We start from the raw sequence: 16426 nt of genomic DNA, 5'->3' as shown, positions 1-16426 counted from the left end.
TTAGCTTCCTTCTGCCGTCACAGAGCAAGAGTGTTACAAGGATGATAGGAAGAGAAATTTACTTTAATAAAGGAAAAATAATCAGAGGCAGCAATGCCTAAAGTTACAACGCCTAAGTAATCATCATTTGCTTGATTGTTGGTTCTTACTTTAATTACTTTTAAAATTCTGATCCAGAAGTTTCATTAGCACAGGTTCAAATGCATAATAGAGTCAATTTTCCATGCCAGCTTACAACAGGAAAATGAGCAGATCAGATTCCAAATCCCCTAAGGCTCGGCTTTCTCTGACAGATGCTGAAGCAATATGAAGAGGGCTTCAGCACTGATTTTAGAGGTGGGAACTCCTGTCGTGTTCGAATCCTTTATAGATGGATATATCATAAAAGTCTAAACTGATTTTTAACCACAGTACTGGTACCTGGCTCATTACATTCCTAAAGAGATGCTCTGCCTAGGAGGAAGCTTTTTGTTTTACAAACGTCTTGCCTGCATACACAGGCAAATCTGTTTTACAAGTTACTTTTTATGAGCAAATGATGCCATAGCATTCATCCTGTGTTGCTAAGTGTACACACAGGTGTGTTGCTCGGAAGTGGCTCGTTTGAGGCTGGAGGGGTGATGGTAGCTGAAATACAAGACTCTGCAAATCATGTTCAATTTAAAAACAGGTGGCTTTGCAGTGATAAGAATGGAGGAAGCACTTCCTTACAGAACTTGCCAAGGTGTCAACAGCATTCATGTAGTGCTTGGGGAACATGTTTTTTGTTTTCCTCTGAACACTTGTGTACAAAAAGCTGTCTGGTTCCATGTGAGGGTAGAGCTGTGTTTGCTCAATACCACTAGCTGAGATTTTACTTTCCAAAACTGATCAACAAAAGTACACAACAGCTCCTGCCATGATACTGTGGCCAGATTTTCAAAACATCTGGGGTACAACCTTCTGAAAGCAGTGACTGAGTCAATATTCAGTTAAAATATGTGACAGCAGGAAGGAAGGTGAAATAGCTTCTTTCAAGATCATACATAGAGAAATGCACAAGTAGTAACAACCAGTCTGCAAAGCCCTGTGTCCTTCTAGACTCAGAGGGGTGACATGACCTGTGAGCCCAGGGCAAAGCACAGTACTTGATGGATTCTCAGCCCTAGATACATTCTTGGCCACAGGGAGTTCACATTCCCTTTCTTCCTGAACTTCACAAACATCAGGAAGGATATTGAAGGGTTATAGGAGCCTGGGGAAATTACTTGCTGCTTTTTAGGCAAATATCTGCTGACTGTTTCACAGCTTCTGTAGCAGCAGCAGCAGGCAGTGGAGGAGAGCATCCTACCTGGCAGAGTCCAGTGGGGATAGTTCACCTGCTTATTAAGTGTAGTCTCAACAGTGAAGAGAAGCACTGCGGAGGACAACAGACTGCCCTCTGGGTTCAAACTTAAATGCTTTTTTTTTCATCCACAGTTGGATGCAGAAGCAAGTGACCATCTCAAAGAGCTCCAGGTGAAGCTGAACAATGTTTTGGATGAGCTCAGTGCAGTGTTTGGTAACAGGTCAGTACTACAAGGTCCTTATCTTTGAAGCATTCCTTTCTTTTATCTAATCTCATTTAGTCAGGTTATGAAAGAAAAGAAACTCCTGTGAACTGCATTGTATTTTTCTTTTTGTCCTAAATTTATGGCCTTTAATATACAGAGACTACCTATAGAAATGAGAAACATTTTTGAAGTCTTTCTCTTCCTGTATTTCTCTGCTTGGAAATGTAGCACAGAGATCTCTCAACTGTGAAATGTATTTGAATTACACAGAGTGATTTTTTTTTCAGTAAGTAGTTCTTGTCAGTAACTGAATTTCCTGCTCCTTTACTGCTCAAAAAGCAGTTTCCAGCTTAGTGTTTATGGAGCAGCATTCTTGTTTAAACATTCTGCTCTAAATGTATGAAACAGCTGACTGATTTCTGATTGTTAAATGAATACTGGAATAAGAAGGAAACAGGTTTAGAATCTGAGATTGACCTGTTCTAAAGCTTCTGCAAATGTTATCTCGTGTTTCAGGGAGCTGTTTTAAGTATTGCCAGAGTAATTGATGGCAAATAAGTTTTATTGCAAATCATGTTTTCACTTACATGAGGATAAAATGAGCTCAACATTATAAGACTTCTGTAGTGAACTATAGAGCATGTCAGTTAAGTGAAATCTAAAATACAGAACTCCTGACTGATCTTTGAAAACAACCACTTCCCATTACAAACCGCATTCATTTCAGGTTGTACTGCATAACAGGATTAATGCAGGCATGAATTGTAGTGTAGCTTGAACATGGGCTAGGCAGAGAAAATTGTACCAACTTGGCCTCCTGGGGTCGGCAGGTTTGCAATTCCTATGGCTAAAAAATCATAGTGGGATTTGTCAAAGACTGTTTGAATTTCACCACACAAAGCTAAGCAGAGAAATAAGTGAGCAGTTCCCATGTCCAGTAATGGATGCTACAGCAAGAAATGGAAAGACTCAAACTGTAACTGAATGGAATCAGTAAAGTTCATAATTAGGCACAGAATGACTGAGAAATAATGATTAGGGAGGTGAATTCTTTTAATCTGAATATTGTCTCCATGGTGCCATTGCTACAAAACAATCTGGGGACAATCTTGACATATGATAATGTGATTTAAAGAGATTATCCAGTATCAGTGTACATATTGGGGAGTGTTTTAGAGAGATGAGCCAGCCAGAGATGCAGCCAGTCAGATGTCTCAGGTGCTTAATTTAGTCTTTAATAGTCTTAGAGGGTGAAAAGTAGAGCTGCAGTTCACTATACAAGCATGGTCTCCTAAACGACATAAACTTAGGAGATAAGACAGATATCCGCAATATTTTGTGCAGAGTCTGTAAACAGTTGCTCTTTCACCTCTGTGCACACCTAACACTGCAGATCTTAACTCTTCTTCATCTGTGAGATTAGCTGTATTTGATGAGAAGGCAACACATGTCCAGAGAGCCTCACTACCCTTGTGCTGAGTGAGGATTTCGTCTGGACACAGAAGCGTTTTCTACTTTGAGAGGAGATAAGTCTTGGAAGGGTTTATCCTTCATGCAAGGCTAGCTCCTGTTTGTTCTTGGAGGCTGTAGGAGTGAAGGAAGGAATTCCTGGAGGAATTAGGGAGCAGCAGGCCCCGTCTGACAGTATAGGTGAAGTTGTTTTTTTAGCCTGCTGCTGCCAAGGGCTCCTGTTAAGCTGTACATTTACACAAGTTTCACTTTCAGGTGAACCTGTTGCCGCAGTAACTGATCTGTTATTTTTCATAACACTGGCAACCATTTTCACTCATAGCACATTTTATCCATGAGGCCATTGTTATTTTCCATCCTTGACCTGGGGGGTTTAAAGCATCTTGAAGCAAGGTCCTGCAATTAATGAAGCAATGGGAGAACTGTGGGGTGGGATTGGCCTGTGACAGAGCAGGAACTGTTAATAGCATGGGAAATTTTTTATGCTCTTTTATTTGTCTCTGGTTAAGCTGACATTGCAGCCACAACTGAGTGCTGCAGGACTCTTTCTGCTAGAAATAGGGCACATGGGAGACAGCTCTGGAATTTTTCCAGTGAGAGGCAAGCTAGAATTGGGCAAGAAGGACCACGAGGCTAGAGGTGGCAGAGCAGGAAAAGTGACCAGGTGGAGAAGGAAGGTGAGAGCCATGGGACACTCACACCCAACCCATAGCTGTTCTGGTGGCTTGCACATAGAAGTTCAGGTCATTTATGCAGATGTAAAGCTGGCTTCCAAACTTCTGTACCTCCTCTTAAATCTTTACCCTAGCTCCTAACACTGGCTTCTCTTCCTGGCTTCAAACGTCTGTGCCATTAATGGATAGTTAAATGTCACTTGTAGTGCCTGTTGTTAGTAACTGTTCTTTTAAATGTCAAAGCATTTTCCTTTATTTGCAGAATTGATTAGTTGTCAGCTCTGCTGATCTATTCATAATTTTTAATCGCTGCATTATTTAATTTTGAATCTCCTCTTAGCAGGAAGAGGTGGAAAAGTAATTGTGCTTTAATACCTCATGTGTCACTTCGTTACAGGGAGACTGCACTTTGCACAGCTGAGCCCCACATCCCAATTTGACACTTGGCATGGGCTGTATGGCAGTGGACTGGTTTAAGCTGGTGCCTGCCTTCAGGCTCTCTCTGTTATTTTAAAGACTTAAGCTATGATGGGTCATAACTGGATTTCTGCTGATGGACTCCTGGGTGCTCAGAGCGGGGCATGCATTGTGTCATTGCTCCATGTGATATTCCAGTCTCTGTGGTGAAGAAAGCAAAGGGTACAGCAGGGTGCTTTGAACTAGGGATAACAGTGTTTCTTGAGGGCAGGAAAGGATCATTTTTTGCTGCAAGATGAATGAACGAACTCCTCTCAAATATGCTTGTGTCTCCTGTTTGGAGGTCGTCAGCCGTGTATGTGGGTGGTGGGCATAAGGAACTGGAGAGCATGCCCCTTGGTAACAAATACAGTAAGGAAAAGAGCAGCAAGTCTTGTGAAAGAAAAGTGTGAGACTGAGTGAACTTGAAATTTTTTACCTTGTATTTCTGCTACTAATAGTATTGTTTTTGCCTCTCTCCTATCTGTGCAGCTTTCAGACACGGATTGATGAATGTGTCAAGCAAATGTCTGATATCCTCTGTCAAGTGAAAGGGACAGCAAATTCTGCGGCTAATGCCAGAAACACAGTTGCACAAGATGCAGATAATGTCCTGAGGCCACTGATGGACTTCCTGGATGGAAAGTAAGGGAGCGTTCAAATATATGCTACACAAAAGTTCATTGGATTGGAACAAGAATGAGACAGAGGGGAAAATAGCTCCATGTTCTTGGATTGTCCCTGAGATTACTGGTCTCCAAATTTTCAAGAAGAATCAATAGCTTTTCTTCCCATATCTGCTTCTCACAAGCCATGGATGGGCTCTTCAGCCTTCATTCAATCCAGTTATGACCCACAGCACACTCCAGTTCTTCTTTCTACCTCTGGCAATTATAGCAATCACCAAAACACACTGCTGATCAAGTAGTGAAAAAGACTGAAATTCTAAATTTTCTAGCTGTGGGCTTTTTCCTATAGAGATTATATTGTAGCCAATTAGCAAGCATATTGCAAACAGTGCTTATGTACTTGATACATATTCTACTCAGTATCACAGTCCTGTCAGACGTGTGCTCTAGTCGTACCTGCTGCTGTACTGACTAGCAAATAAGCTTCTGAACGATGGGACGTGAACATGGTTGATCCATTGCTTTAATTAACTGTTGCATTAGTACCATGCAGCATGATTCAGCTGGACAAGGACAGTTAAACATTCAAGCCGAGTCTTGAACTGCAAAGGGAAACAGTTTTTAATCTTTGTACAAGTTAAACTTAATGCTGGTGCACATCAGTTCTTCATTTAGTAAGGAATGACCATCAATTTTCATAATAAATGCTGCAAGAGATATGAAGCCTTACAAGTTTAAAACATAGGGGGTTTGGTTGCTCTTAGTGTTGATTATCCCATCTTTTTTTTGGGTCACTGTGTTCTGAGTGACTCTCTGCAGCAGTCATTACATCTAGGAGCCTTCTCATTTGATCATTTTCCATGCATGAATCCTGAAAATCCATATTCCTTTGTACCATTGGGAACAGTGGTTTGCTACAGGCTTGCCATCCAGCTGTGGAGCAAGTGACTTTGATTATGATAATCCACGCTTGGATTATTTTCTTCCCTCCTTTACAGAAGGAGAGTATCTTTTTAGTGCCTCCTGCATCCCACCCATATCAGTCCTGTCCCTGTTTGTTTTGTTCATTTACTGTCTAACCAGCTCTGGGAAGAAGAGAAGTTGGGAGAAGATATTACACAATGGAGAGGAGTCAGCTGTCTTAGTGGTACTGGCCACAGAGTTCCTGTTCACAGTGTGATCAGTTAATGCTGAAGTTCAACAAATGTTTCAAAGAAGATTCTAGCACTTTTGGCCTGTTTTATAGCCTGCACAATAATAAAGGAAGAAAACCTAAGGAAATAAAGCTCCTTGTATTAAAGCAGTTAAACACATGGCAGGTAGAATGCAGTCATGACAAAATATGGAGTTGTCCAAGAAATATTTTGGGGTGGTTTTACAGGTGAAAGATTTAGCAAACTTCAGCAGCTTCCAGAAACTATGCAGGAATTTCTGCACAATATTCTGGGAAATGTTTAGGTATTCATCAAAAATCATTATAGTAACCCCTTGAAGCTTAAAACCTATTATTATATATTTATAATTTTTTCTGTATACTCTATAAACCAAATATGTCTTCTTAAAGGGATCGTGTTCAATGATACCTGCTCTTATTTGGATCATATGTATTATTCCAATTATTATTACATGTATTATTCCACCTATCACCAAGTGACACCTTCTGTAATCCCCAGGTCACTAAACAGAAATTATTGAGATCAGAAATGTCAATCATCCATTTTGTGTTTTCAGTGCTAGAGCTCCAACAGTGAGCACACATTCTATGCTTTAGGAAAGGGAAGATTTTTTTACCCTTAAAGCAATTGTTACGAGACACTGTTTTGGGTAGGGCACTGAATCTTCCATATGCAGCTCCTTTTTCATTGGGTATTGTGCTCTTTGAACTTACTCACTTCTTGCTCTGTCCCTGCAGCCTGACACTGTTTGCAACTGTGTGTGAAAAGACAGTGTTGAAACGGGTGCTGAAAGAGCTCTGGAGGGTGGTAATGAACACCATGGAGAAGCTGATTGTGCTGCCTCCTCTTACAGACCATACGGTAAAGCTTTTTATCCTTCCTGACTCATACCAGAAAGTGTTGCCATTGCCTGTGTAACTCATCCCCCTGACCTGGTGAGTCATCCATCCAGGTAAATTTGTCTGCGTGTAGCCTGCCTGAGGATGGAAAAACATGTCTGTAAGTTGGTAAAGAAAGGGAGCATCTCTATTTATGGTAGGGTTTCAAGATACAGAGCATGCTCTAGAAAAAAAACACAATTCAAAATCCATGATCCAAAAGGAGTTTCTGTCCAGTGTATCAGTTTGCACTGATTAGTGTTTTGCAATCCTCTAAGGAGAGATGTCTTTGTATGTGGGAATTATGGAACAGTTAGGCTTCATGGCCTTAGGTCATGACCTGCAGCCACTTTTGCCTATCATCTATTAGCCAGAGTGTCTCTCTATATAGATGTGGTTGATTTGAGCTTGATTTTTTTACCCCATTTTACCCCCGCAGAAGGTTTTAACACCAGCATTGGCTGGCAGGATTTCTCTGTGATGCTGGGGAGCTGGAAGTGAGTCCAGATAGTTTTTCTTCAAAGGCAGTCTTTTGTATAATTGTTCAGCTGTGTGGACATGCTGGATGAATGTGTGTTGTGAATGTAGTGATGCTTTTAACAATGGAAGATTAACTCTTCCCCAGTTCTGAGAAACCAGAGAAACTGATTAAATGTCAGTCATGCATGCCTAGCTGCTCTGGGGGATGACACTCAGTTGGAGGCAGTGTGAAGTTTGGGATGTAACCTCATTATTTACAGATGATCCAGAACTTCTTTTCATCTGGCTGTTAGAGTGAACTTGCAGTCTGTAGTTCAGTTGTGCAGCCTTACTTTTCTCCCAGTGATGGGTAGAACAATAGTGGTTTTCACTATTCAGCAGTTCCCTCACATATCTGCACTGGGATTCTTGGGTTGCAGTGCCCAGTGCAAACCTGCCTCTTGCTATAGGTGTCTCTTGCTCTGAGAGGGAAAGCCCTTGTCTCTGGCCTTGATGATGATGATTTTAAATAAAATTGTTGGGATGAAGTGCACTGTTATGCACTACAACCATGAAATTAGCATGAGGTGTAATTTGCTAAAGACTGCTTTCTTTGAGCTCGGATTTGGAGTAATCATTTCTGCTTGCCTTTATGATTTGTAAAGAAGAAAAAGAAAATAAATTTAGGAAGGTGAAATTTCTTTGTCTTGGTTGAATTGCTTTTAAAAAGGAGTCTTTGGGGGCAGGTGCTAAAATCATCATGTAGAAGCAGCATTAACATGACCCATTTGGAATGGAATCCCTGAGATCAAGGGCCTCAGAGAGAACTAGGGAGGAGCTGTTTGAGCTTTATGCTTGCTAGTTTTGGATTTCAAAGGCAGAGTACGAGAGTGATTCAGTACTTGTATCATGAAGGAGGCAATAACTCTGATCAGCCAATTCTTCCAACCTGCAGGATATTGCTATAAGCCACTTAAAGTTTTTTTCATAGATTCTTGGTGCCATCATTTCAGTTTCAAATGGAGAAGCAAATTGAAGCATATACTTTCTTGTCTGAGATAACACAAAATGCTCATAGCTGGATTTCTTGGTGTCTAATTAGGTGTATGGTAGCAAGGAGGCTGAACTAGTCTAAACTGGAAATGAGTTGCTCTTCCAGAAGGACAGTTACGAACAATGCAACGATTAAAATGGCCTTGTCTGCAGTCCTTGAGCAGGGAACTGGTGGTGAGGCTGGATGAGCTGCAAGGACAAAGAGCTGCTTCCACTGTTCTCTGGGGCATAGCCATTAATTCTGTCACCACCAGATTTTCATCATTCAGTGAAGGCTAGCTGGGCAAGGCAAGGCAAAATTTGGGACTGCCAGCATGGGCAGAAGCAGTACTTTCTTTTTGCTGTTCTACTTCTGTGCCAAGCCGCTCTTAGCTAATTTGGCTTGCCTTTTTTTTTTTATTTTTCTTTTTTTTTCCCCTTTTTTATTTTTTCCTTTTGCAAGCACATCAGACACAAATAGCCTCAGGCACTGTAACACACTTTCCTCCCAGCCCTTAGCAACAGAATGCCCTAGTGGAGCCTCTCTGTGTTTGAAAGACCACTGACAGGGATTTCCATCCTAAAAGTCATGTGCAGCCCTTAAGAAGTAGGAGATATTCATGGTAGAAAAGAATCTCTTTTATGGAATATTTTATCTTCTTTCTGCAAAACTACTGGAGGTGCAGAAGTCTTTTTGATGGAGGTCATGGAAACCTTCTGCTCAGGTAGAAGGGTTCCCGTCACCCTGCAGTTTGCCTTGCCTGTCACTTGTGTGACCCTGCCACTGCACAGTGCTTAAATACCTCTCTCCAGACTTAACAATTCCAGTTAAATTTGCTTCTGGAAGATTCTTTGGTGTGGGGCTCAGGTGAGAAAGTGTTAGCACTGTGAGGGATCCAGTGGGGACAGGGCAGTTTTACAGCTTCCGGCTCTGACTGTGCTCTGATCTGCGGCTTCTTCATGACTTTCAGTTGGGTGACTTCTCTGAGCATTCTCTGCCTGTGGCTTGTGAAATTAGCAGCAATATGATCCCAGTAACTCACCAAGTAATTCACACCTCACTAATTTTAAGATCCAGCATGTAATTAAACACCTTCTGTCTTGGTTGAGTGGATATACACTCTGGGAATCTGTATTTTGGGGTTCAGTGCGCAACGCTCAGTGATATTAACAGAATAGTTATACATTTCTTTCTCAACTGCTTACGATGAAACTGTACCATGCCATCAGTGACTAGTCAGGTGAGAGAAGTGCTTAGTTTACACCCAGGTGATTCCTCTGGAGGCTCTCCTTTATTTATTTCACACAGCACCCTGCAGCCATTCACGTGAGGTTCTGTTTGTGCTTGCTCCTGCTGTACTTTTTTCTACTTGTCAGACTTCTCGTCACTAAATGAGAACATCTTCCAGGATAAGAACTAAATTTTCTTTAAGCTGAGGACAGAATTTGCATTTGACTTCCAGACTGCCTATTTTTCAGGCTCATCTGCCTGAGCTGCTCCAGAGCTCTGTGGTGGAGGAGAGTGTGACTTTAAGAGGTTTTCTGAAATCTTTCTGAACTTCTGTTATTTTAAATGAGTCCTCTCCCTTGTGCTAGCTTGGAGCAGAAAAGTTGAAGGCTGCCTCTGTGAGGAGAAAAAGCTGTCTTAGCCTTGAATAAAATTATGGTCTGTGAACTGCATATGTGCCTAGTTCTCTGTACTGACAGGGAATTATTTTCCTCTTTTCATCCCCACTTTTAAGCTTATTTTGTCAATTTTTGTGGTTTAATACACCACAACAACTAAAAAATAGTTTTATCCTAATGTGTGCTAACAGACATTGCCAGATACAATAGAGTTTTTTAAATGAACTTAAATGCTGTTAAATTATCAGATCTCATTGTTATTGAACATAGGAATTACAAAAATATGGGAAGTAAATGTACAATATGAGATAAAACTTCCTTTCAGTGTTGTTTCAGAAAAATAAGCATCACATATAATACGATTTCCAAAAAAGGACTGGAATCCAAAAAACTTGTGGTAGGCTTTTGTTTCCTAACTTTGTCAGCTGAGCAGTAGGACAGTTAAGCTTTGAGGGTTTGAGTCGCTTGGAGTGTAAATCAGTGCCATTCTATTGGCTTCCAACAATTAGACTTGAGTCAGCTGATGATCATTCTCTGCATGCTTTCACTGAAGGGAGAAAAAAGCATCAGACCCTTAACACAGAATTTAAAATCTCTGTGTTGTGGACTATAGGTGTGTTTATTGTTTCTGAAGAGTTCAGGAAAGTACAGCTAACATCATGGAAGAGCGAGGAAAACCAGCCCATTCCCTTTCCAGCTATGTTTGCTGCAGAGCTAGGCATGATTCATGATAAGGATTTAATTTGTCCTCATATTCTATCCTTGACATTTTAATCAATTCCATTGTGGGCAGCTTTTCTCAAAGCTACCTGATAATTTAAGTTCAGTTGTTCTCACTCTCTGGCACAACTGGAATAAATGCTGTCTGTAGAGCTTTGTGGTATGTTTTCCGTCATAAATAACTTCTCTGAGGAGTATGGCATCTTGTTTACAAGAATGCCATTTGGCAGAGGAAGGAGTTGTCCAGATTTTCATTAGATGTTGCCAGCCCTGATGACAAACTCAGTGTAACAGCAAAATAATTTCTCCTTGCAGATGCATTGACAGAGATTGCCACTGATTGACAAGGATTTTCTTGGTGTGCAAGAGCTGGGAGTTATCTGAGGAGCTTTGTTCCACAAAGCGTGTCCAGTCACTGGCTATTGCTCAGTGTTACTGACCTGCCCTCCTTAGAAGCTTGAGGCAGGAAGACTACGTGCCTGAGCTGGTTAATGTTGTTGCTCAAATGTATATTAAAAAAAGTGTCCAGTGAATGCTGAAAATATTGAATTAAGAAAGGTTGATGTTACTGTGTTTTGAGACTACTCCCTTTTTCAAAATTCCAGATACAAAAATGTTTTCGTTTTTGTTTCCTGCATGGTCAATGGACTCAAAACCCTTAAATTTTAAGACCCTATAAGTCAACATTTTCATGGCAAATCGTACAGAGCAGCAGGGGCATCTGTTGGGTAGAAGAGGCTGGTGAAACCCTGTATTCAGGTCGGTTATTTGGCATGGCCCACCATGAAATATCTCTGTTGCTGCTGGTGTGCAGTCATGTTCAACCTTCCTTGCTGGAAAAACATGGAAATTTGTGCTCTTTCAGATTAGAGAGCTGTTCTCTTCAACATTACCGATTGGATACTGACAGAAGACAAGCTGCTCTTCTCATTTCAGGAGCTTTCCTTTGTAGATTCATTGTGCTTGCCTGCACTTTCCCCTCCACCCCTGCCAGAAGTTGTGAACTTAATCATTTATCAAGAGCTTCTGTTTAGCTAGAAAATCAATAATGTTCATTCTGTGTCAGTTTGTATTCAACAAACATAAAAGGCTGAGGAACAGTGAGGGTTAGCTGGTGGTTACAAGTAGAGCAAATCAAGAGGTGATCTCTGGTTTCAGGTCACAGAGTCTTTCAGCTTGAAGAAATTTCCAAAGCTGGAAAAACTAAAGAAGAAGCCTTTCCTCACCTTAAAAATTCAGTTATGGGCTGCTCTTGTGATTAGCAGAGGGTGTCCAGTTGCCCTAGAGCAAGTCTCGAGTTTTCCAGTGTTACATCTATAAGCTGCCTGTTTTTCTTCTGGTATCCGAGGCAACAGGTATCGAGACTTTTTGCTGAGAGCAAACTTTTAGAGGGGCTGATGTTCATTTTAATCCTTTTTTAAAAAATTATTTCAGCAGTGATCTTTGGAGTAGTAGCCAGTTCCCAAGGTCTTCTCTGCAAATCCCTGTGTGAGATAGTTCTTGTTCCACAGAGTACTGACCTAAAGAGCAATGAGCAAATACCCAGGAAGGCAGCAAAGGAAAGCTGAATGATGTTGGCAGGGGCAAAGAGCAATATACTATAATAATTCTGGGTTTGCATCTTGCTTCATTACAGTTTGAGGTATTTTGGGGTGGGGTGTGGTCAAGGCTGTTGTTAAGGTTAAGTGGGAGTGTTGAAGACTGTTAAGATAAGAAAGGATAGTAGTGGAGAGGGAAGGAGAATTTAATTTACTGAAGACCTTTTGTTTGTGAAACCAACAGTCCTTATACAACATGCACCATCCCAGGTTAGATGGGGCTCTGAGCAACCTGACCTAGCTGAAACACATTTAATGTGTTAAAATTTATTTTCCAAATGCCTAAATAACCAGTTGGTACATAGGTATCATATAGCTTTTAAACCAGGAGAGGGTAGATTTAGGCTAGGTAAAAGGAAGAGATTTTTTTACAGTGAGACTGGTGAAGTGCCTTGAAGCAAGATTTCCTTTCACTGGGGTTCATCTTCTCATATGTTTCTTCTTTGGTTATACAGCTTTAGTAAGGCACAGTGAGGGAAGAAGAGCCACTGGCCAAGCTCTAGAACATTTGAAGGTGATGCTGTAGTATTCACAAGACTTTCTCAATCTCTCACCCCTGAACAGCTGAGGTCCAGTTTTGTTTATGATCTGATCTGTGCTTACCCCCACCATGATGACTGGGCCCTACCTCTATGGACAGATTCTCATCATCTTGGGGTTGTGTGATCTTTTGCTGTGGCCAGTTTTTGCAGTCTTTGTGTGTATTTAGATGTGAAATCTAGAGGAGTGTTTGGAGATGGCCTTCACTCCAACCCTGTGCAGTTCATTTGAAGGTTCATCCTGTATAAATGAGTGGTTGCTGTAAGCAAGAGTGATCTGGTTAGCAAGACATTGTGCTCTGAAATAGCTTTTGTGGTATCCACAGAAATGCCAGGGTTTGTGCTAGGTAATAAACTGGCAAGGAGAGTCCGGTTGTTGTGCCTGGCCTTGGGGTGGTTATGTGAAGTGGCTGTGAACTGACTTGACTTGCTCAAAGGAAAATATGTGAAGCTTGTTTATAACCTTATTTTCCCCCCTCCTTTCTTTTCTAACTTCTGCAACCGTAGGGCACACAGTTGATTTTCAGTGCTGCTAAGGAACTGGGACACTTGTCAAAGTTGAAGGTATTGTCCTGCATGGCTTGTGTTAATGTCCCTGTGTGTAAGCATGGAAGTGTGGTAGTACATAGCATGCCCTGTGCTTCCAGTGGTTCGTCGCTGAATGCAGTTATAGAGAAATGCCTTTAAATGCATTAAATGTGCTTTTAAATGCATTCTGCTAACATTAGCATAGTGCTTAACATTAAATCTTACTGTGTGTTTAATCATCAAAGTAGTTTTTCTCTTCTGTATACATGGTGCTAAGTCTGGTACATTGATTTAAAGTGAAAAGAAGGAAATTTCTGAATATCTGGCCAGCTCCTCCGTATCCCCATTTATAAAAGGGAGTCCCTAATGCTTGGAAAGACACTTGCGTTAGCTGTGGGTGAATTACATGGACTGTTAAAAAAATAACTGTTGCTTATGGAAGAGAGCCTGTGTCTGTAAATTCCTTCTGCGTGGGCTCCCTTCACAGGCAAGCTGGCATTTAGCATGAAGGGTCTGTTGATGTGTTTTGACAGTGCATGACGTGACAGTGCATGACATGAGCATTATGAAGTGCACGCCACCTCATCATAAGCGAATCAAGCACTAATTCAGTGATCACGACAGGAATGGTATGAAAATAGTGACGCCTCACAGCACTCAGATTGCTCTCTGCTGTGGTTGCACTGGTGCTACAAGACTGGTATTGTGCAAGAGGAGGAGGTCTAAATCTTAAGTGTCACAGTGCACAGGCTGCTGCGAGGGAGATGGAGCTGAACCTGAACTCTGTGTCAGAGCATGACCAAGGAAATCTTCCCAGTGCAAAGGATATTCTCCTAAGTGATTATTGCAGTTTCAAAAGGCATTTGTCCCTTCCTGTAGTTTTCTGGTTTTGTCTTGCACACTAATACAGCTGTCTTCATACACCTGTGTCCCCTGCCCAGCAGATACATTTTCCATACACGTTTATGTGGCCAGTACACTGCTCATTTAAGGCAGTGCTTATTAGCAGTCCTAGCAAGTGATCAGGACATGCAGGTATGTCATTAGATGTGCACCTGTTCTCCAGCTACATTTTGAGGCTGGTACATAGCAGTTAATAGTCACCTAGCATAAGCCTCCAAGTGTGTCTCCCCAGGGAATAGCTGTTACTTGTGCTGAGTGATGGCCTTATGCACTCCCACAGTCAGGCTGTCATCCCTGGTGACATGGTGTCTCATGAGGATTGCGTTTCCTTCCCTGATTCCTGCACTTGCAATGATGTCTGTTGCTTCCATGGGAAAAATGGGGAGAAAGGAGCTTTGTAGCCAGCCTGAGAGAGTGGCAGCTGAACTACAGCGTCCAAATGTGACTCCTGTTTCCTGAGTTTCCCCTTTCTTTTGCAAAAGCATCAGCAGGGACTCATCATGTCTCCACATGATGAAAAGGAAGCCATCCCTGCCTTTCACATGTACTACCGGTGTCTGAAGGCAGAGCTCTGAATTTGCTGTTTCTTCTCCCAGGTCGCAAGGACAGTCTGTGAATTCCTGTGGTTTGCTTGCATTCTTGGGCGTGGCCACTGAAATTCACTGTTATCTTTTACTTGTTCCACATTTTCTCATTACTGGAATTTCGAAGAGTGTACAGGGCACCTTTTGCCAGGAATGGGTAGGAAGCTTTGCTGATTTCCATCTGCACTGGCTGGGTGAAGGCTGTCCCCCAGCAGCGGCTTGTCTTCAGTTACTGTAAAGCTTAACTTTGGTGACTCTGGGCTGCATTTTTAGAAATGCACGTAATCATGCAAATCAGGCAAGCCCTGATGTGTGTTCAAACCTTTATTTGCATATCTGCATATAGAACTGCAGCAGTATAGGTACACAGGATTTTATATGTGGCAAGACAGTTGTGCTCCAGTGTGAAAGCACCTGAATTTTGGAGACCATAAGGGAAATGACATTGTGTCCAAAAATTTCCAGTAGAATAGGAGTGTTAGAAGAGTAAAAATTGTTGGAGTCTGTGTAAGAATTGTGGATATTCTATTTTTTGTCCTTTTGTTTTTGCAGGCACATACAAGCTAACAGGGAAGGCATGGTTCTTCAGACCCCCCCCTCCTCTGCATTTTCAGTTCCACTAAAAGCCTGGGAAAATTATGGGATGGATTATAAGCCTTATTGGTCTTAAATAGGACAGGGAGAACAGAGCCCTAGTGAATCAGATAACTCAGCTGAAAACTGAGGCTGACAGACCTGACAAGCACAGGCTCTCGTCCTGATGACAAATCAATTTCACAGTGTATTTTAAAATGCTCAGAAAGCCAACCATAAACCTGACTCCTTGGTGCCACATATCTGCCTCCCACTTATTATCAAACTCTTTCTGCTCAGTTTACTTAATAGCCAGCAACTGGAGCAGGGAGCAGCTACCTCCTCTCCCTTGTGCTGTCCCCAGGGTAAACAGCCAGGCTCTGACCACAGAGTTTCTTCTGAAAATACCTGTGGAGAGTACAAGGATGAGGCTGAGAGATCACGAAAAGTTGTTGGGTTGTTTGGGGTTGTTTTGTTTGTTTTTTTTTACTTCTTCTGCTTGAACTTGCATAATTATTTGATGTAAATATTTGTTTCTTGCTTCTGGCTGGCAATCTGGGAAGTGCAAGGTAGCACTGTGCACAGTTCTTTATAGGAACAGTGTGGGATTTGCAGAGGGCAGGTATGCACAGGAATGACAGTCGTGGGCTCCTCTCTGAGTAGGTGCAAGTATTACCAGTCCAGTCTCTGGATTATTTTTACATAATGTGTTGAAGGAAATGACACTGGAAAACTCAGAGAAAGCAGTGATGTGTTGCTGTGCATTGACAGCATGGGCACGGGCAGAGTGGCCTCTCCGTGGGGCTGAATGAGCTCTGTAGGTGTTTGAGAGAAAAGTGCTGACCACCTGCTTTCTGTGGCAGTTGGGACAATCTGGCAGGCAGGCCTAGGAAGTCATTTTAGCGGATGTGAAAGTAGCTCTGCCTTGGGAACACAGCTACCCTGACTAAACTGGCCTTTCCCATGAATGTGGCCTTGGGCTCTGTCTGATTTTGTGCTTAATCTGACTGTGAGACAGAGAAAAGAACACTTTACCCTCTGTGCACTAAA

The 16426-nt window shown here is 41.9% G+C and overlaps 1 protein-coding gene across 5 annotated transcripts in view; it reads left to right on the top strand.

Moving 5' to 3' along the window:
* Window positions 1-16426, top strand: part of UNC13B (unc-13 homolog B) — a 180911-nt gene that overhangs the window by 152049 nt on the left and 12436 nt on the right. For 4 of the 5 annotated variants that reach the window (XM_031062855.1, XM_031062859.1, XM_031062856.1 and 1 more), the window contains 4 exons: window positions 1459-1547; window positions 4625-4777; window positions 6674-6797; window positions 13296-13352. In XM_031062855.1, coding sequence (XP_030918715.1) covers window positions 1459-1547; window positions 4625-4777; window positions 6674-6797; window positions 13296-13352 — 423 coding nt within the window. The remainder of the gene's footprint in view (window positions 1-1458; window positions 1548-4624; window positions 4778-6673; window positions 6798-13295; window positions 13353-16426) is intronic. The other variant, XM_031062858.1, reaches the window with a different exon arrangement.

The sequence above is a fragment of the Geospiza fortis genome, unplaced genomic scaffold (genome assembly GCF_000277835.1).
Source record: "Geospiza fortis unplaced genomic scaffold, GeoFor_1.0 scaffold878, whole genome shotgun sequence".
In the NCBI taxonomy this organism is placed as follows: Eukaryota; Metazoa; Chordata; class Aves; order Passeriformes; family Thraupidae; genus Geospiza; species Geospiza fortis.
The sequence above is the reverse complement of the archived record's forward strand: the minus strand, read 5'-3'. Positions and strand labels throughout refer to the sequence as shown.